This window comes from Poecilia mexicana, unplaced genomic scaffold (assembly GCF_051168715.1).
Source record: "Poecilia mexicana isolate PSO_F unplaced genomic scaffold, ASM5116871v1 scaffold_17, whole genome shotgun sequence".
In the NCBI taxonomy this organism is placed as follows: domain Eukaryota; kingdom Metazoa; phylum Chordata; class Actinopteri; order Cyprinodontiformes; family Poeciliidae; genus Poecilia; species Poecilia mexicana.
Window position 1 is genome coordinate 9,297,123 of NW_028263386.1, and position 22,244 is coordinate 9,319,366.

At 37.0% G+C, this 22,244-nt stretch overlaps 3 protein-coding genes across 3 annotated transcripts; all 3 read left to right on the forward strand.

Moving 5' to 3' along the window:
- Window positions 1–1,363: 1,363 nt before the first annotated feature.
- Window positions 1,364–8,196, forward strand: pnhd (pinhead). The gene is made up of 7 exons (XM_014981797.2): window positions 1,364–1,976; window positions 2,280–2,363; window positions 2,456–2,595; window positions 3,109–3,385; window positions 5,699–5,880; window positions 6,722–6,780; window positions 7,556–8,196. The coding sequence occupies exons 1-7, from the start codon at window positions 1,925–1,927 to the stop codon at window positions 7,704–7,706; spliced, it is 945 nt and encodes a 314-aa protein (XP_014837283.2). The 5' UTR covers window positions 1,364–1,924; the 3' UTR covers window positions 7,707–8,196.
- Window positions 8,197–11,188: 2,992 nt separating this feature from the next.
- admp (anti-dorsalizing morphogenic protein) lies at window positions 11,189–15,686 on the forward strand. Its single transcript, XM_014981796.2, has 5 exons — window positions 11,189–11,502; window positions 11,590–11,726; window positions 12,351–12,473; window positions 12,560–12,749; window positions 14,795–15,686. The coding sequence occupies exons 1-5, from the start codon at window positions 11,208–11,210 to the stop codon at window positions 15,217–15,219; spliced, it is 1,170 nt and encodes a 389-aa protein (XP_014837282.1). The 5' UTR covers window positions 11,189–11,207; the 3' UTR covers window positions 15,220–15,686.
- Window positions 15,687–17,977: 2,291 nt separating this feature from the next.
- cib3 (calcium and integrin binding family member 3) lies at window positions 17,978–22,078 on the forward strand. The gene is made up of 6 exons (XM_014981799.2): window positions 17,978–18,028; window positions 19,461–19,495; window positions 20,299–20,410; window positions 20,940–21,087; window positions 21,645–21,840; window positions 22,057–22,078. The coding sequence occupies exons 1-6, from the start codon at window positions 17,978–17,980 to the stop codon at window positions 22,076–22,078; spliced, it is 564 nt and encodes a 187-aa protein (XP_014837285.1).
- Window positions 22,079–22,244: the final 166 nt, after the last annotated feature.

Below are 22,244 nucleotides of genomic sequence, written 5' to 3' on the forward strand. Positions count from 1 at the left end.
GCATTTGGATGAGAAAAATACCCACAGAAAGTCAGATTCTCCACTGTATGACGCTTCTATGATGTGCAAACACATCGTCATGACAACGAAAGAGGTCAGACACCAGAGGGGTCAGACATGCAGCAGTGAACAGGGTTCAAACTGTATTGAACGATCCAATGGGGTTAACAGGAGAATCACTCTAATCAACACGTCTGATGAGGAATCACAGTGTTGACCTGATTGGTCAACACTCAACTTAAATATGCATATATTTTTATGGTAAGGCAATTTTAAGATATTTTTAATCCTTAAACATTTTTTTAAACTAAAAATGTATTGTGTTTCTCAAGACAAAAATTCCCAGAAACTGAGGTAAAGTTCTTACATGTTGATGTATTTTCACTTATTTTAAAACTTCTACAATCTAAAATATTGATGTCAGTACTGATAATATTTTCAGAATTTCAGCTGGTTAAATGCCTCTTTGGTGACAAAGGTCCACGCTGTTATTGGAATATTGTCATGTTTGTTAGATAATAATAACTTTGAATTGCCTTGTTGCTGAAAATGTGCTACATAAATAAAATTACCTTACCTTACTAAATATTTCTTTATTCTTATTACTTTTCTTGTATTATTATGACGACCTGAGTTGTGTCAATAACTGGCAGCCACACTCACTTTAATGCGTCTTCATTATTATGACTTAAGTTAATTATAACAATTTTTTCTCTCCTTTTACTATTTTTAAACTACTTGAGCCTGAAATATATGGGAATTTAAAATGATAGTTTCAGTGTTTGTTTAATGGATTTTGTAACCATGTAAAAAACATAAAAAATGTAATTACAAAAAAGACATTAATCACACACATAGACGCTTTTATAACAAACACAATACCCAACCATCACTACTCATTCATTTCAGTATCAACGCGTCTTTGCAGAAGAAGTTTTCCTGCATGTTGTAAAATTACTGCCATCTGGTGGTCATATATAAGATTTAACAAAAAGAATAACTACTCATCCAAAATAAATTAATATAAAATAATTTTTTTATGTTAAATAAATGCGGGATCAAAAATGGTTGTCTCAATAGTTTTTCAAAGAGTATTTCATGTCATTTGGATTTGTTTTAGTGTAGCTTAACCAGTGTATGCTAATTTAAGAACCTAATATGTAATTTCTGAAATAATAAAAAAATAACAATAGTTCAGATTTGAAACATACATATTTATTCAACAGCCAAAATAACTTAGAAAATGAAAAGGACAAATAGCACAAAATTACCTTTGAGTCTGTTTAGGGTTAAACTCTGAGCCATTTCATTTATAAGATCAATGTTTGTTGTGCTCATTCTCTAAATGTGCTAGCTTAACTTTCCACATCGCCTCAAATATATGCACTATACGTACAGTTTTAGTCAGGATCTTAAATGAGTTAGAGAAAAGCAAAGAGCCGAGATTTGTGAAAGGTTTAAGAGTGTCTGACCATTTGGTGTCATGTTGAATAAACACAAAGGTGCTGGAGTTTTCAGAAGGTGGGGATCACGCTCCCCCTGCTGCTCCTGTTTATGTGTTTAGACCTGGTTTTGTTTTAAGTCAGAGGTGCTAAACACCTTCCCCCTGAGATAAAAGATGATTGATGCCTTTGAGGGAGACTCTTTGAATGGCTCAGGGCCTTTTTAAGCCCTGTCATTAGTAGGAGCTCAGGTCTAGTCAACATATTTGGGTCTCTCTGCAGCAACAAAAACAACAAACCAAAAAAAAAACAAAAAAAAAACAGAGACGCTGAGATCCCCCTGTGAAGTGACTCCTGCATTGTAAGGCATTTATCATGGAAATTTGATTTGTTCTGCTTTCTTTGGCCTCTGAAGACTCACTTTTGAGTATAAATATCTGAGGCAGAAGTGAGCAGCACTAAGGAGCACATTCAGATGAGTGATGGATGTTCTCCAACTTTTCCTTCTGTTCCTGTTTGTGCTTCACATGACATGTAAGTACTGGTGGCCAGTCCTTTCTTCTAGAGCAGCTGTCTGATTTATCTCACAGGAAAGTGCATGCTAACCTATGAAAACGGTAAATAATCGTAAAATAATATAATCTTACTGGAAAGGGGAATTGCAGTTTTTGTGCTAACTACATTTTCTTTCAAAATACAAAGAATGACTGCTTGCAGATAAGTACAATCTTTATTTTCCTGCTGCTTTAGATTAGTGTCTCATGTTGCAACACTTCAATCAATGCTATTCATCAGCAAATGGCAGGACAGATGCATCCCTGTCTTGTGTTTTTGTAGTGAGTAAACACATCGTTCACAGAAATCTGTTTACACAACGAGTGTGCTGCAAGAGGCAGAGTCACTTTGTATACATTGGGCAAGGTAAGGAGGCAAACATGCAATAAGTAGATTATTTGTATTTATTTATTGAAATTAGCTGTCTAGTTTGATTGCGTCTCTCTCTGGGTTGTTAGATATTTCAGGGAGTCCTGTCAGCGTAGACGTGGGAATGTGCAGGTCACGTTGTGGGACGGCCATAAGATCATCGCATGAAGCAAGACAGCAGGAATACTCAAAATATTCCTCCATGCTGGAGTTTCTAAGGAGCAAGAAGGTTTGTTGCAGTTCCACCTCCTGCCACATGACGGCAGTGTGAATTTGTTATAATTTCTTTATGTCAAAATACGACGGTGTTAGGGCCACGAGAATAAGAATAAAGTCGTAACAATCCAATTTTATTATGATAATATTACGAATTTATTCTCAGATTATTTTTGATTTTATCCTCGCAATGTCATGACTTTATTCTGGTAATATTATGGCTTTATTTTCGTAATATTTTGACTTTGTTTTTGTAATATTATGACTTTATTCTTGTAATAATTATTCTGATAAGACTTTATTCTCGTGTTGTTTTTATTAGTATGGCCCTAATATATAAAAACATTGTGACGAAAAACTTAAAATACATTTTTGTAGACAAAATCTGATAATTACACTGCATGTCACCGATCTTTTTTTTTTTCCTCGTTTGCATAACGTTTGCTATAAATCGCCTAAAATCAGTTTACACCTTGACGCTGACAAGGACAGTTTTGACATGTTCACCCCAATGATCTCTTTAAAGACGCGGACGCACGGCCCGGCTGCCCCGGAGATCTCAGAGCCGCTGACCCGGCTGCCCTCCTGCGGGGCGAACCAGATGTGCGAACCGACGGGGATGCGAGTAGAGCGGCTGCTGCTGTTCGAGGGGCCCCGGGAAGTGGAGGTCATCGAGGAGTGCCACTGTGAGGTCGAGCTGACCCAGTGCATCCGAGTCCCAGCTCTGAGGACTTACTACTTCGAAACACCGTACACGACGGTAATAGACGTGGGAGGATGTTCCCGCTCTAAAGGAACCCCAGGTATTCACAGCCATTGGGTCTTTTCACGATTTTGTTTCGTTAAAACAACAAAATTCAGTGTGTTTTTTTGTTTTTTGTTTTATGCGGCAAATCAAAACTACAGATATTGTGTAATTAGCCTAGCCATTCCGTTCGATTCTCATCTCTCTTCAGTTCTCCCTCTGGGCTTTCTCCCATTGAAGTGGATTTTTTTTTTTGTAAAATTCCAACCCAGCAAACAGAAGGAGACATTGTGAAAGGAGCTTGATTCTTTGGGCGGTTTTAAAATTATTCTGTGCTTGTAGTTTTAGCAATGACCGTGGATGAAGTGAAGAAGCTATTCAGTCCGTGTTGGCCACACTTCCAAATATCAAATTAATATTAACAACCGTCTTGTTCAGCTCAATTCTTCTCAATTCAATTCAGTTTCTGTTTCATAGCCTAGCACCAGCGGATTACATTTGTCATGGCCAACTGTGTAAAGTTTAAAACTTCAACAGGCTTCATGCTGCCAGCTAGAAACCAAGGTGTAGAACAAGAGGTTGGTTTTTATCAGGGTAGGGCTTAATAATCAAATGGAATAATAATAATAATAATAATAATAATAATAATAATAATAATAATAATAATAATAATTATTATTATTATTATTATTATTATTATTATTATACATATTTTTTCAATTAAATGTACTTTTGAACTTTTTCTACGTCTTTTGTGTCTACCCACAAAGTTCACTCTTCTGTAAAGGTCATAGTTACAAAATGCACCACTAAAGACAAGAGATCTTCGGTGTCCCTTGGTCTGTTTGGTGATTATTCACTAATATTCTCTAACAAACCTTGAATTCTTCACACAGGAGTTGGATTTATACTGGGAATAAATTACAAACAGCCCATTACAAATTTGGATAGTTGTAATTATTAGACCGAAGTATTCAGATTTTTATTTCTAAAAAAATCGTGTTAAGTTGTGTCGATCTACGACATTAAGCCTTATAAAAACCACTAAAGTTTGTGGTTGAAAAGCGACAAAATTTGAGATTAAAGGGGATAAATACCATTTATAAGGCACAGGAACTGTCTACAACTACAGCGATAAACATAAAATAACTACTTTTCATTTGTAAACTAAATTATGTTGTACAACTCGTTAACAAAGCTGCCGTGTTGTCCTCATTTTTTATATAAATATGTTACTATTTAATAAAAAAATATAGCCAGTCAGTTGTTGGGCCCCCACACCAGCAGAGGGCCCTAAAGAGCTCTAGAATAACTTAAATCAGGCATTATGATAACTTGTTCCTCTGCTTTGCCAATATTTTCTTTGGAGATTTATAAACTTTCTTGGGAAAAATTTAACATTTTTAAACATAAAAAATCCTCTCAACAGTGAACCAGCACAGATTTGGCTGCTTGAATTTTAATAATATTTAGTAGAGATGCAGAGATGTAGAGATTGATCACTATATCATTACTATGACAAATTCTGTTTTCCGATTTGGACTGATTACAATTTTTTTCCACACTCCAAAGAGGAAAACTTGTGCATGTTTTTACAAAGAGGTAGTAGCTTTGAATCCAGCAGAATTACAAGATATGCATCAAATAACATGTTCTTATTCTTTATCTGACATTTTAACGAACAAAAAAAGTGTCGATCCATTTATTATGTGGGTAGTTATCAGTTTTGATGTATTTAATATTAACAATAAGAAAATGATCAGATTTTTGAGTATTTAAACTGATTTCTTCCGATTAATTAGTAGTTAGTGAATCTTGATTTAATGCTTCTGTAATGTAATATCTACTATGTTAAATAGATTACACACAAATGTTTTAACATCGATAAAATGTTGATATAAAAACCAGTTGATATGAAATCTCAGATTCTGTTTAGTGGCTAAGCTAATCTAGGTTGGTGACATTCAATAACTAACTCACTCTTTGGTTACCTAGCAGCTCACTCACTCTTTGGTTACCTAGCAACAACCTGCTGAGTAACTCTCTGTAGCAGTTTGTGGTTTAGCAATCGTGCCTCATAACTGCTTAGAAACAAAAAACAACAGTCTGGCGTCAAAGGAGAAAATGAATTCAACAACTCGATCAGAAACTGTGGATAAAAGAGGAAAGGTCACACCACAGGTTTGGCAGTATTTCAGATATCTAAAACAAAAAACTAACCAATGATTTATACCGCCCAGCCCTTCTAGTTAGTATTATTCACATCAGCTTAGTTTTTTTTTTTATTGCGTTTCCATGTGGAAATCCAGACTTGTTTTAGTTTTACTGCTTTTCTTTCCTGTTAAGATTTTCCTTCATGGTTTGTTTCCAGAGGGTTTTTCCTGCGTCCCCGCAAAGTTTGACTCAGCGCTGCTGGAAACTCCAAACAGAGTGGATGTGATCCAGACCGTGTCGGCCTGCGAGCTGAAGGAAAGCTGCTACAGGGTCCCCCATGTGGAGTACTACTATGAAACAGTCCAGTATGCAGAAGGACTCAAAGAAGAGAGGCTCAAAGTAAGTGAAACGAGGAAAGAATAAACTTCCTTCACGCCATTAATTTCTCGGAATAGCATGGTGTATTCAGCTGATTCCTTTAAGATGCCTGCTTCACATCCGCTGTGACTGAGAGCAGAGGAAACGGGGCCATAGCTGGGTGCCAGACAATAATGAAGTGTCTTTATGCATCAGACTCAAAAGTGTAAGTTGGTGTTTAGTCAGGCCAATTCGGAGACTGGCACTGCACATCCGGGTGTGAAAAACAACACAGCATGTTGCTCTCTGCAGACCCAAAAAACAAAGAATTTAAGTACAAATAACATTTAGTAGCACTTTGGATGTGGAAAAGAGACATTATTCAGAACAGAGACACTTTACAAAAAACAAAATACATACCTTCCAACTGATCCTGGTTATCAAACAATGTAGTAATCTAAATTAATTATTCAATGTGGTTCAAAATGTTTCTATCTAGCATTAATCTTAACAAACACTGATCTGCTCTCCTTTCTGGAAAAACAGAGTTGAAAATAAAAGTTTTACATTCAAATCTAAATCAAAGAAACAATTATTTTATTAAGTAAGCCACAAAAACAACTACATTTAGCTAAAAGAGAAAGCAGTAATTTATTAAGTTTTCTGTTTTCTTCAGTTTTGGTTTTCTGGTGATTCTCTACACCAAATGTAAGATTGGAGCTAGCAAACACAAATGGCGGCTGCAGGTGTCGAATGAAAACACCTTTAGCTCTCCAAGCAGCAGCTGCTCCTCGGCTCAAAGTGGGTCAATATTTGCAGCCAGCAGCGTGCTGACTTCCCCTCTCTCTCTCTCTTGTCTCTCTGTGTTGCTAATTTTCTGCAGGAAGTAGATGTGGGCAGATGTTCGGGAGGTTGCACAACAGGAAACCAATGCCTTCTCAGGTCAGTATGAACACACACACACCTCCTCTGCCACCCCCAGTTGTAACAACAGCCTGTAAGTTTTGACACCTTCTGTAGGTGGGATGCAGTTTGATTCTAACACCAAATGCTCCTTTTAGCTCTTCAGTCTTGTTATAAGTTTACAGACATTATATATTTCGCTGATGGTTGAATCTTATTTAGTGTCTGCAGAAGAGAAAATGCTGTTTAATTGCAAAACGTGCTTAATTTCGCAAATATATGACGTAGTTTAAACAGTGATTGTGATTTTTTTTTTGAATTAAAAAGATACTCTGCACCTACATAAAGGAAAACATTAATAAAACAAAAACATTTTTTGACATTGATCTTACAAAGTAATTGCACTGCAAAAACACAAAATCTTGCTAAGTGTTCTTTATCTTTAGACAAATAAAATATTAGTATACTAGAAATAAGACAAAAACTAACTCACAAGTTACTTTCCAGCAAAATAGGGGAACTTGTTTTTAGTAAATAATTCCTTAATATTGATGAAAAAGTACTAGTTGCACAGGCAGATTATTCCACTGCAAATGAACAAGCACTTTTTCATCAATATTAAGGAATTGTTTTCTAAAAACAAGCTCCTATCTCTTGCTGGAAAGTTACTCGTATTTCAAACAGACTGTTATTTTTGCACTAGAAACCAGATTTTAAAAATACTTGGTACAATTTTGTGTTTTTGCAGTGAGGTTTTATTTCCACTTTACATTATCTCTTTGATCTTTTAATTAATGTTTTCCTTTTTCTGCAGGAGTCCATCTGATCTGGGAAACTGCCTGCTGTGGTCAGACAGAGAGTCCAGTTCCTGCGTTCCTCAGGGATATGAGAGCCACAGCTTCATCAACCAGCATGAGAAGCTTGGTACCATCCTCTCCATCACCTCCTGCCGCTGCCAAAACTGAGCACAGCGCCCTCTGCTGGAAAGCAGCTTCCACAATAACTTCTGGAGATTGACCAAACTCTTGTCAAAACTTTAAGGTTTTCTTGTTTTATATGTAACATATGTAAATGTGATAGTTTTGTACATAAAACTAATAACACAAAATGATAACTTGTTTGTTATTATTTGAATCTGGAATGTAAAATGTAAGTTTGCATTTGTGGTTTTCCTTTTTATTTTATTTTTTTCATGTAAATAATTCAAAGTAAATAAATGAAAATAATTCTGATTTAGAGATGCAGCAACCAGGCTTTTTCTGGCTGAAAAATCAACTTCTGGTTTTGTTTGAGCTCTGACTTGCCTGGTCATGTTTTAGCTAATTAGGATTTTTTTTCTTTATTCTGGCACAAAAGAGAAATATGTGGGAGTAGTTTTAACTAAAAAAAATGAAAGAATTACAGGATTAAGACCTTTTACTCATATTTCTTTCTACAATAAAGACAATAAGAACATTCATGTGGTTGATGTGTTTGTAGGCTGAAGATGTAGGAGTTGTTAATATCTATGCATTTAATTAAAAGGAAAAACTCCGATATTTTAGTATCTATTATGCAACTGACTATATTTAAGGATTTTTTTATTGTGGCCATCAGGTTTGATCAAAAAAACAACAATTAATTCATTTTCACTAAACTAAATCTTTAATATATGGTTTCTACGAAATGTTTACTGTGTTACTGAGGAAAAACAAAGACTAAACTGTAAGTGTTTCTCTGGAAAAACACATGCAAACCATTACTTCCTCCTCATTTTGATACAAACTTGTGAAACAACACCTCTGTCACAGTTTTCTGCCTCTACCACAGTAAAAGGTTTTATGACTTGTCTGCAAGGTGTCATGCAGTGAACAAAACCTTTGATCTCTTAAATGTTACCAACCTTGGTGTATCTTTGATGGATTAAAATCTTAAGAGTCAAGTTTAATCTAAACATGTTAAGAGCCAATCTCATTTTGTAGGTTATATAGTCCTGTTCAGTAAATTAGAATATTACTGAAAAGTTAAATTCAGTTCCTCAGTTCACTAAGTGTAATTTCCTGCTTACAGCTAAAAAAAAAAAAAGAATAGAGTACTACAGTATTAAATACAGAAATGTAGGCTTAATTAAAAATGCATGTTTATTACCTGCTTAAAGGTTTTTATTTTTGAAAAGGTACTTTTAATGTGGCAAACGGAGTTCACTGTAACGCACTGTTAGAAAGTCTACATACTGCTAGCGAGCTAGCTAACAAACCTGTCTACCCAGCTAGCTAGCTAGCTAGCTGGATAGATAGATATCAAAGTTAAAATGTGATTTTAAAAATTAGTGGGACATCTGACAATGAAAAGAAATTATGAGGATTTAGCAAACATAGAATAACCAAAAGCAGTATAAAAGTTCTGAACACTTAGGAAAATGTTGCACAGTCTCTCCAAATTTGAAGACTTCAAATAAGTCAATGCACGTATTTCAGCTTTATTATGGTTTTATAAAGAATTACCGTGTACCGAAAAAAAGTTGAAGCCTGTGATCTGTAGCTTGTGCTTCTAGATTTGTGCCATCTTTATTTTTATGTGTTTGGAGCACACTGACAAAGTCAATGTACTCCACAGGAGTAAATGTTTGCATTTTAAAGATCGATATTAGCTTCATAAGAACAAAACAAATAGACAAACAGCGATAAGATGTGGACATTCTCTGAAAGCACAAATAAATCTGGTTTCTGTCCCTGGCCGGCTCTCTTGCTTGTGCTCTTTTATTTTGTACAAAAGCTGCAACATTCCAGGCCTATAAGACTTTGCAAATTCAACTCTTGAGTTCTTGTAAAGTATAAAATATTCCAGTCAGAAAAAATGTTTTTCTTGTTCTTGTTCTTTTTCAGAATGAATCTGCTTTTACGGTTACACAAGTCTCAGTTTTTAAGAATCTAATGAGTTTGTAGAATATAAATATTTATATATTTAGTTTGTCTAATTTAATCTGACTCTACACTAAAATGCTCCCATTTTGTATTTCAACTAATAGAAAAAAGGTTTAATTGAACCTCCAAGTGAAATATCTGTTTTATCCTGTTCAGGTTTGATCAATCTAAATATATTAAATTTTAAGATGAACATCTGCAGTCCAGACTAAAACTTGAAAGAATGTTGCATCTTAATGGTTAACAAGGTGTTTCATTGTTGTATGCTAGCCTACTGTCCCACATTTCAAAATAAGAGTCTCAAACATACAGTTTGCCAAGCTTGCAGCCCCTACCTTTGTATTTGGGACCCATAATGACAGCTTGGACTAAAACCAAATTGTTTTTATGGCTCTTTGATATCATGAAATGCTGTGCTTTGCAATCTTACACCAATAATGTGTAAAAATGAAATTTTAGTCTATTTTGGTTTGGAAAATGGGCCAAGTATGGAATTTTTTTACGAGGTACATGATGGTACTTTGTTAAATGTATGTAGGTTTGGTGCAGGAGAGCTAAAAAGGTAAAAAGTGGGAACCATAGGCACCCTAGATGCGTTAAACCATTCAGGACCATGAATGGATCTACACAGGGTGCCCAACCAGTTTTAAGATATGGGCTGTCCTCAGTCAATTTAAATTGACACCTTCTGAGTCCAACTGCAATTTTGCTGCATTTGATTACATCTAAGATTGCTAGAAAGGTCCAAATTGAATTGGATTATTTCATAATAATGAAAAAAAAAACATGTAACATACACTTTAATTAGTAAAATCCTTATTATATATATCACAAGTCAGTTTTCTTTTTGTTTCAGTATTTTCCATTTCTCACTGAACCCAATCTGAAGCAGAATACATTTTAAAACTTTTTCGCAGTATTTCAGTAATGTAGGATAATTTTGCCCATCTGACCATTTCAAGTATTTACTAGTTGTGAAAAGCAGCGGAATATCCCTTTAATTTTGTCTTGAAAGGAATCAGATGCCAACTTCAGGCTGGTGATTGTCCAGCTGTGGCTCAGTGGGCAGTCATGTAAATCTTTCCAAGTGTCACCAGTGACACCAGTAGCAATACAGGTAATTGGTTTCCACCTAAAACAATGCGACTTTTATTCTAACTTAATGGATTCACTTAGGCGCAATTGGCCACCCACAGATTTCACGCCCGCACCAATGGCTCATATTATGCCTAAACTTTGATTAGTTTGTACTTTCCTGAGGTCAAAAAACATATTTTTTATTAACGACTGCAAGAACAAGTCCCCCGTTTTGCAAAAGCAGACTATAGTTTATTCGAAGACAATGGGCTTGAATAAAATCTCCAATCGGGGTTCGCACCTTGTTAGTACCGCCATTAGTCTCCCTTCACATTCGCTGATTGGTTATTTACATTTACGGCCAAATAACATCTTTACTGCTGTTTGCCGAGGCTGCAGAGGGGAACTGGGTCGTTTGATATAAAAGCCTCGGAGTTTTCAGACTCACTCCAGCTCCAAGTTGCGAAATCTACTCAGGTTCCTAGGATGTTCGTCTTTGCGCTCAGTTTTGCCGCTCTGCTGTGCGTCACCGCAGCTTGGCCTGCGCTCAGCGGCCGGGGGAGTCATTTCCCCTCAGAGGGCGAGTCAGAGGAGGTCCGCTCTGCCGCCATCAAGAGGCTTCTGGAGGTTTTTGGGATGGAGGACCCTCCTGCTGTCCACGGACACAAACAGCCTCCGCAGTACATGCTCGATCTGTACAACACGGTGGCTGACGTGGACGGCGTGACCAAGGATCCCTACCTGCTGGAGGGGAACACTGTGCGCAGCTTCTTTGACAAATGTAAGATGTTTTTAAATTATATGCGCAGACCAGAGGAGATTGAATAGAAGGTGTTGTCTCTAATAGCGATTTATTTTTGACCGGCAGTGCGCAGTGAACAGGTGGAGTTCAAGTTCAATTTGTCAACAGTAGCAAGGAGTGAGAAGGTCCTCACTGCAGAGCTGCATCTCTTCAAGCTGCGTCCTCAGGGAACCATCACATTCAGCAGACATCACTTCTGCCAGGTATGCTCAGCCTTTTAAATAATAACTGCATGCAGAGTTGACCCAAGGCTGAATGATGCCGTCTAGACAAAAATATGTCATTTTTAAAACTAAAATCTAAAAAATGTTGTGATATTTTTAACCTAAAACTAAACATGAACTATCTTAATTAAACTAGTTTAATTAAAATAGAAGTCATAGTAAGCAACAAGTCTGCTTTTTATTTAGAAGTGTGCCACATAACTATTAGTTGATAAATGCTAAATTTACAGTAAACAAGATAACAAGTTTGATATCTTATATTTCCGTAAAAGTGACAGCATCAACAGGAAGAGTTTGTTTTGTAGCATCTCTGTAAATAATATAGAAATATCATTTATTATTATTATTATTATTATTATTATTATTATTATTATTTCATTTTATATATATATATATATATATATATATATATATATATATATATATATATATATATATATATATATATATATATATATATATATATATATTTTATTTATATAAATTTATTTTTATCATACTAGCTTGGTGCTCTTGGTTGCCCCTAGTGGTGTGGCAGTCCTAAGTACATCTCTCTCCTCAGTTGATTTCTAACGGTGGCTACTTTAATTCTGTATTACTCAGGTCAGTGTTTATCAGCTGTTGGATATCGGTAAAACTAACAGCACACAGACGAAGAAGTTGCTCTCTTCTCGACTCATCCCGGTCCATTCAGCTGGTTGGGAAGTGTTCACGGTCACACAAGCTGTAAGTATCTCCCAATGCCTAAATAATCCAAGTTCCTGCAAAAGCTGGACGGTGTATAAAACCGTGTTGTCACCTATGTCCTGAAGATTCGCTCCTGGGTGGCAGATGAAGGGAGCAACCTGGGGCTCCATGTGGTGGTTAGGACGCTGGAAGGAAGCCAGACGGACCTGAAACTGATCCACTTTGCTTCAGGACGCCACCACCACCAGAGCAAACAGCCCATGCTCGTGCTTTTCACGGACGACGGCCGCCGCTCTGCGGCACTCGAGAGCACAAGTGAGATTTGCCTCAGTTTTAATGTCATTTATTAAATCAGAATACACACAGTGACGGTAAAATATAATCCTGGATGTTTAGTGGGGGCCTAAACTGATAAAACAAACTTATATTTTTGTTGAGAAAACTGAAGTAGCAATTTTATTTGGTGGGGTTTTAATAAAAATCTGTGAAAATAATTTGCCTGTTAGTCAGGTAAGACATTTAAATTAGTTAGTTTGAATATAAAACAACAATAACAATACTCGTACTATGAAAAATTATCTGTTTATACTCAAAATAATTGTTTTACTTACTCAATAAAAGGAGCTAGATTCTAACTATTCTGTTGACTATAGAATAGTTTATTTTTCCTGCTGAAAAATAAACAGCAGGAAACGACACAAGGTTCCTAGCAAGTTTGAGATTAGCATCAGCTGTCTTGCTAAGGTAGCTAAAGGTTAAACTTTTTAAATCTATTCTAAGACACTGACTTATGAACTGTTTGCCTGAAAACCACAGTTTACAAACTCTTCATTAGTATCGGCTGCCTTGGAATTAGCTAGCTTGTAGGTTTAACTTCATTAACCTAATTCATACAACCTGAGAATATTAGCTACCAATTGACTGACTTACATATTCAATTAAATTCTTGCGTTTCAGTATGATTTATTACCAAAAAATATAGTAAATATTAGAATTTAACCACCATTGAACATTAAATATAAGTAGCTACCATCAAACTTGACTTAGACTTATTTTTATTGTCATTGCACAAAGAAACATAAATAAATTGGCAATGAAATGTCCTCTCTTGGCCACCGGAGCACACACAAAAACACAAGTGTGCCCATAATTAAATAATATACAAATAATAATTATTATTTTCAGACAGTCTTCATGATGGGATTGTTGAGCAATTTGATGTCCAGTGAGAGACAACTATTTCTGAGTCTGGCTGTTCTGCAGCGGATGCTATGGACTCTCCTCCCAGATGGCAAGCGGATGAATAGACCATGGAGAGGATGGGTGGAATCAGAGAGGATCTGGTTTTCTCTGGCTAAGCAGCGTCTGTGTGTAATGCTTTGGATGGGGGGAGCGAATCTCTTCTCATTCGTCTCAGAAAGTGCAGGCGCTGCTGTGCCTTTTTCACCAGTGAAGTGATGTGAGTTGTCCAGCTGAGGTTGTCTGTAAAGTGAACCCCCAGAAACTTAGTGCTGCTGACAATCTCCACTGCTTTGTCGTTGATGAGGAGTGGTGTGTGGTTGGGCCGAGACCTCCTGAAGTCGATAATGATCTCCTTTGTCTTGTTGACGTTCAGGAGCAGGTTGTTTATTCTGCACCAGTCCACAAGATGTTGTACCTCTTTTCTGTAGTTCACTTCATCGTCATCCTGATTGAGTCCCATAATTGTTGTGTCATCTGCATATTTCATGAAGTGGTTGGTGCTAAACCTGGGACGACAGTCGTGGGTCATCAGGGTAAACAGCAGGGGGCTCAGAACACAGCCCTGGGGGGAACCATTGTTTAAAGAAATGATATTGGAGGTGTTATTACCCACACGGACAGACTGAGTTCTGTCAGTGAGGAAGTCCAGCAGCCAGTTGCACAGTGGAGTACTGAAGCCCAGGGGGACCAGTTTGCATACCAGATCGTGAGGGATGATCGTTTTGAATGCTGACCTGAAGTCCAACAACAGCATCCGTACGTGGGTGTTTCTTTTCTCCAGGTGTACCAGGCTCAGATGAAGAGCAGTGGAGATGGCATCCTCAGTTGAGCTCTTAGATTTGTATGCAACCTGGAAAGGGTCAAATGATGGAGGCAGTATAGAGATTATATGACCCTTAACCACTCTCTCGAAGCACTTCATGATGATAGATGTTAATGCAACGGGTCGAAAGTCTTTAAGACATGTGATGGTTGGTTTCTTGGGCACTGGAATAGCTAGCATACTTTCCGAAATTCCTTTTTAAATTATATTTGGTTCTCGGAAAGGTTTACTGTCACTGTTTTACAAATATCTGATCCTCTTAACTAATCTAAGCAACCATTTATTTCTCTTCCAGATCCCCATGAGGCCATCTCCACCTCCTTCCTCCCCCAAACTCCAGTGTTGGTCAAATCCTCCCGCACTGCTCGCTCCCCACACTACAGCGAGGAGGAAGGCCGGTCCAAGCCCTGCCAGCGTCTGCCTCTGTATGTAGACTTCGAGGAGATCGGCTGGTCGGGCTGGATCGTGTCTCCCCGCGGCTACAACGCTTATCACTGCAAAGGGTCCTGCTCCTTCCCCCTGGGTCAGAACATGAGGCCGACCAACCACGCTACCGTCCAGTCCATCATCAACGCCCTGAAGCTGATCCGAGGCATCGAGACGCCGTGCTGCGTGCCCGACAAGCTGTTTTCCATCAACCTGCTGTACTTTGATGATGATGAGAATGTTGTGTTGAAGCAGTACAGCGACATGGTGGCTGGAAGCTGCGGCTGTCACTGACGTCGTCAAGTCTCTGTTGTTGGACTGGGCAGATTTAATTTTCACTTTCACTAATCTTTTGCCCTTTCAGTGTTCACTCGAGAGTTAATGTTCTGAGATCTACAAATAACACTGTAATATATGTAAATAGACATAAATTATAATATATGACTCTGTTGGAAGAGATAACCACAAAATGTGTAAATATGATTATGTTATGTTTTTCTGTTTCTTATTTTTTTTTTAAATTGTATCACTTTAAGCTTTTATACTTTAGGATGAAGATGATTTCAGAACATTAAGATTTCAAATGTTCCTTCAGCATTTCTATATTAAAAAATGAAAAATTTCCTCTGTAATTGAGTTTTCCATTAGCAGCGATGTTTTTCATCAATTTAACAACAATGTATTCAAAGAAATAAGAACTTGCTGCTGAAATCATTCAGTGAACCATCTCTCAGAATAGTAAATTATTATAGTAAGAGACTTAACCCTGTAAGTCTTACATTTTTAAAATTATTTTGTATTATTTACTCCACTTTTTGTCTAATTATTCTGCAGAGGTGATAAATTATTTTCTATTAACTTAAGTTTTTTACAATCAGTAATAAAAACTTAATCCCGTTAATTTGAAGGTGTTAATACATAGAAATTACCTTTCTTTATTTATTTAATATCTGTTAACATTTTCCCAAATATAAATGTTAAAGTAATTCCTGTGTTAAACAGGACAAAATATTGAAATTCACGGAAGCTGAGTGACGGCATCATCAAGAGCGGCCTGTTCCAATTGGCGAATAGCGTACTGCGTCCTTGTGAACTCGGTAAGAACAAACTTTCAGTTGTTCTTGCGGGTTTGTACTTGCCAAGAACACAAGTGTTTATCTTGTCAGGACCTACAAAAAAGTCTCTTGGGGCCATGGTCCAAATCCAACAGGAAGTCGGCTATTTTGAATCAAGGCGCCATATTGTCTTGGCAGTTGCCACCCCAAACGAGAGCCTTGCCACCCCTGTTTGCCACCCCAGCTAGCGACAATTAATTCAATAAATAGCTATGGCAAATCGGACATTAAGCGCATGAAATTCTTTTTTCCGACGACAACTGAAACTGGACTAAGAGAAGCACTACTTCAACAGCTCCGCTACCTTGCTGAAGTAGAGCTTTCCTCCGACAAGCAAACTGTCGTCATAGCAGACGTTGGAGACCTTAATGCGTTACCAGAGACATTTTTTTGAGTCATTATAAACCACACTAAGGCAAAGACGGTGGGCAAGAAAATTCTCTAACTAGTTCTACATCAGGTCTGTAAGGTTAGTAGCGGGGAAATAATGGAGAAATCAACAATAAAGCCCAAGAGGAAAAGTGAAGAGGGAAACAAAGTCTGGTTGGATGTGAGTGTGAACGCTGTGGGACACATTTTGCACCTACAAAATGGGAGAGTAATGATCTGCCTTCGGGAAAATGCATAGAAATAAACAGTAGCATAAAGTGGTGTTTAAATGTCAGTACAGCAGTTACTGCAGTAATGCTGCCATAGAGCTACCATTAGAATCTACACGCATAAGATCCAGCATAACTGCCTTCACGTATTGATCTGGAAATAATTAGATGTTTAGCGTTGCTATTTTAATTTAACTGAGTTGTGTTTATTTGGTGCTTAGCCGTCAGCCGTGAGCTGCAGAGATGCAGGCGGGAGAAGAAAGCCATTACAAGAATGGGAAAAATGTTTTTCAGATGGGCAAAGCTTGTGGAGACATACAACAAATTACACCCAAAAGTTGATTTGAAAATATATGGAAATATATGTGTGTGTGTGTGTGTGTGTGTGTGTGTGTGTGTGTGTGTGTGTGTGTGTGTGTGTGTGTGTGTGTGTGTGTGTGTATATATATATATATATATATATATATATATATATATATATATATATATATACACACACATACAGCATTGGAATAAATTAAAAAACCACTTAAAATGATCAGTTTCTCTGATTTTACTTTTTAAAGTATGTGTTTGAGTAAAATGAACATTGTTCTTTTATTAACTACTGACAACATGTCTCCAAAATTCCAAGCAAAAATCTAGTATTTATTTGCAGAAAATGAGAAATGGTCAAAATAACGAAAAGGATGCAAAGAAAACAAGTTCATATTCATTTAGAAACAACAATATTAATGTTTTAACTCAGGAAGAGTTCAGAAATCAATATTTGGTGTAATAACTATAAGGTTTTCAATGGGTTTCAGTGCAGTGGGCTCTTCATTTTCTCCAGAGCTGTATATTTAATCTGTCCGACTTTGCATGATCTAAAATCGCAGTAAAATACATAAAACTTTGAGGCTGCAATGTGATGAAATGTGAAAAAGTTGAAGGTGAGTTTGCAGCTCAAACAAAACATCAACCATGTTGTCGTCAGCCATCAAAGTTTCTTTCAGTGCGTTACAAAACCTTGTCTGTAAAGAACGTAACCTGATCAGCGAGCGAGGCGTTGGCCATAGAGTGGCACTAAAGGGGGTTGAAACCGCTTGGCATGATGCTGGACGACAGCCCTCATTCATTATCAGAGGGGCTGCTATTCACAATGGAGCAAACGATGAAATGCTCCCATTATGGTGGCAAGCAAAGGGCCCGGCTGCGGCCCGACACCCGATCTCCTCTTTGGCTCTGGCCTCCTTTTGTCCCGGTATTTCATATCTGACTGGGCCTCTCTAATAAAAACCATTCGCTCGGTGCTGGAGCCGCGATGGATCTGTGCTTTTGGAGCTTGAAAGCTCAGACATGGGGAATAAACAAACCATCTTCACAGCGCAGCAACTCGACGCATATCAGGTCGGTATCAATCCCGTTCTCTGTACAAACTGGAGCATCAACTCGATGTTTGCAACTTTAGTGGTAAAACAGATTAAATTTGTTCTTAATTTATTCTTCATTGGGAAAATAAGTACTAGCCACGGCCACAGAATGCAGTGCAAAATGTACCCTGATGGTGTTTGTTGATTTGATTTACTCTAATACACTGAAACCAATAAAAGAACAAACAAAACAAAACAATAGCATCAAGGTACATGGATGTAGTTACATTTTAAAAATAGTTTTAAATTCGGTCAACTTAAAAAAAATGTTGACAATAAAAAATATATATTTTATTTATTATTAATATCTATTACTATTAATAATAATAATATAATTGCTGTTATTATTATACGTTTTTCCAGATTTCTTGTATTGTTTCTCACTTAAATGTTTTAGATTATCAAACTGATTTTAATATAACAATAACTGGCATGCTGATGTTTTATTCTTCTTTAAATAATCTTTCTAAATCAGCCGCATTGGAGAGTTTTTGAGCACAAACTGTGTCATGCATGACAGAGCAGACCAACTATTTTGGTTTTGTTTTATCCTAAAATGATAGTTGAACATTTTCCTTATAAGAATTTATTGTGTGAGAACAAAATTCATTGATCCTGAAACAGGAAAGCATCCCCAGACTGTCACCCCTTCTTAAATGCTGTGTTAGTTTTATAATGTTCCTCTGTTTTGTCATCAATCCACAAATTTTGGGGATTTTTCCAAATCTCTTGGCAATCATCAAGATGTTTGTGTTTTGTTTTTTTTTTTTTTAGAAAATGTGATTTTTATGGTCAGCAGTCTCTCTAGATGCCTATTTTTCACCCAATTCGCTTTCTTACTCTTAAATCATGACCTCTGACCTTAACTGAAACAAATGACTGATTAGTAATTTTGATTTGGTGGTCACATTTGGAAAGGTTCATTACTGTTCTCCTCTTTAGTGAATAATGTCTGAAAAGACCAGAAATGGCTTTGTAACTCTTTCCACAACTTTTTGGTTCTTCTCTTTTCTTGCATTTATTCAGATAAAGGTTTATCGTTTTGCACCATTTTAATCAGCTTCCTGCTGCCGGACAGGTTCAGTTCAGGTGATTTTGTGATTTTCCAGGCCATGCAATATTGAGGTCTGATGCGATTCATGAAACTGACTCAGAAACGTAGTTTTATCTCAATTTATTCACAATTTAAGAACATAAAGTTGGATAGCCTTTCCCTCCTAATAAATAAAATCACAATTTGAAATCTGCTGTATGCATTTACTAAGGTTCTGTTTTTTGATATTAAAATTGTTAAGAGGATCTAAAACGTTTAATTAATGTTTATATTAATAAAACACAGTTGCATTGTGTGAAAACAGTGATCAGTGATTTACTTTCTGCAAGTTCAATGTTATTTCTTGTATTTGCAGGACTGTACATATTTCACTAGAAAAGAAATTCTCAGGTGAGCATAAAATATATACAACACCTTTGTCTTTTATTTTTTTTCTATTTATTCATTGTTTTCATTAACTTTGGTAAAAGTTAATAATTTTCCAAAGTAATCCAATATTACACTAAATACTAGTTTGAGAACAGCTCTTGAATGGGACGGGAAAAAAAACCCAGATTAAGAAATATTTTGGAGCAAATGAAACAATTTCTCTAAAATTAATGAAGATTTTTCCTCTTGCATAATTCATCATGTATTTATTACGCTGATCAGAAAGTTGGCAAACCTCAATTAAAAATCTGTGACATCCTGGCTATGAATACAATGACATGAGAACATTTGCCATTCATGAAAGTAATACTTACTGCAAAATAACTATTTGCCTAAATTTTAACAAAGCTGCAGTCAGGAATAGTTGAAACATTTAAAACAAACGTGATTGTGACGACGAATAAGACCGGAAGAGTTGAACTGCATAAAATGTTTCATTGAGATTTTATACAACTGCATGCAAATGCATTTAACATGAAGGTTTTCTGCCAAAATCCCTTGTTTTCTACCTATTCCTTTACAGTAAATCTAAACTCTCATCGATCTGACCCGTCATGCTGTGGGTCGGACTTCCTCTCAAATCAGATTCAGTTTAAGTTTGACTTTCTGATTTTCAAATGCTTATACTTGAATGTTCTTGATGCTTTATGCTTGTTAAGAAGCCTTTTCTATTATTAGCAACCACTGTTTAACAATGCATGCCATCTAATTTAAAAGATGATTTGTAATCCAACACTGAAAGTGAATGTTTTGGACCATCCTAGACTGTTCTACCGCTATCGGGATTTGGCACCGCAGCTCGTTCCTCTTGACTACACCAACCACCCAGATGTGAAGTTACCATACGAGCTGATTGGCAGCATGCCGGAGCTGAAGGTAGACCCACTGGTCCGCAAAAAACCCCGCAGACCCGCTCTCCCCCTCTGTTCCCCATCCATAATTAATGACCAACTAATCGACAGAATTCATTGAAAGGTTATATGTTACCCGACTCCTTCAAACTTGAAGAATGCTGCTGGGTCCCTGAGGGCTCCTTTGTTAGAAATAGGTCAATTATATGCTCCTTTACGCAGAGGCAAGCAATGTAAACATATATTTACTGCTAACTGGCAGACGCTGGGAAAAGGAGGGACCTGGAACATATTGAGGTCAAACTTTGGTCCAAATAAGGACCATTCCAACGTTTTAAAAAATTTAAGTCGATCAATATCTCTGAGAAACTTGTTTGGAGTCCAGTCGATCTAATATTTGTTCTCAATTTTGAGTGACAATTGGGTCCCTCGGGTTATGCCGCCCTGCGCAGACAGCCATTTTCTCCATAGAAAAATTTAGAAATAAGTTTGTGTTAAAGTTTTGGCATTTTCCAGTTCATCACTCAAGCAGTTTTGGTGGTCTTTGTGCTCAGGACAACCCATTTCGTCAAAGGATCGCTGAGGTTTTCTCTGAGGATGGAGAGGGAAACATGACGCTGGACGACTTCTTGGACATGTTCTCGGTGCTCAGTGAGATGGCGCCTCGTGACCTCAAGGCCTACTATGCCTTCAAAATATACGGTAAACCTTCACAGGGCGAATTTTATGTTCAAATATGTGGCGTGTTTTCTCCTTTAACCTGTGGTAATTTACATAAGTATAGTAGCATTGATATCAATGCATGACTAAATTACTGTTGATTTTATTTATCCATTATAGTACTAAAAAGCAGTAGATTAATCACAAGGGTTGATTGATCACATTATTCAAAAAAGTCTCATTATGTGGGAGGGGTGAGACAATAAAATACGGTTTTTGACAAGGCCAGACAAGCAACCAACAAGAAAGCAGCAGGTGGTTTCTGAATCGTAAGTCAAAAACAAAACACTTGGATGGCACATACAGCAGTGAAACCAATTGACCTAAAATGTCGGAGCTCAGCTTGGGTTGCTAGGTGACGTGCTGGGTGTGGCTGGAGTTGCTAGGTAACGCCGAAGTGCCTGTGGAATTTTTCAAATGGCTCACTTTCCAGAACCCAAATAGGAAACTTGAGCGCAAAAGACATAGTAGTGATCACATTTAACACACAGGACTAAAAATTAGATAAGATCTTTTATGTATTTTTGTTTTTCCAACAGACTTCAACGACGATGACTTCATCTGCAAGTCGGACCTGGAGAAGACGCTGAACAAGCTGACCCGTAACGAGCTAACGGAGGACGAGGTGAAGATGGTGTGCGAGAAAGTGATCGATGAGGCAGATCTGGACAATGACGGACGTCTGTCGCTTGAGGATTTCCAGCACATGATTAACAGAGCTCCAGATTTCCTCAGGTAAGTAAAGCCTGGTGGCCCGCCAGGCTTATAATACACTGAAGATATTTGCATTAGAAACTAGACTAGAATTACTAGCTAAGATTTGTGTTGGTTTTTTTTGCACACGCAAAGTTGTGTTGGTCAAATACAATCCCAGTAAAATGAACTTTCTGATTGTTGCATGACAAAAAATGAATAGTACATCTAAAAATCCGCTTTTATTTTACTTCACAGCACCTTTCACATACGGATCTGAGGAAACCGGTGGCTACTTTCTCACTTGTAAAAGCTCAAATGGATGGACTGAAAATACTACAGAGCTTCACAAATCAATCTTCAGAAAACCACTCCTACTTTTTGTTTTCATTTTACCTTAGATATTTTTACCTGAAGTAAAACTGAACCCACACCGTGGAAGCCCA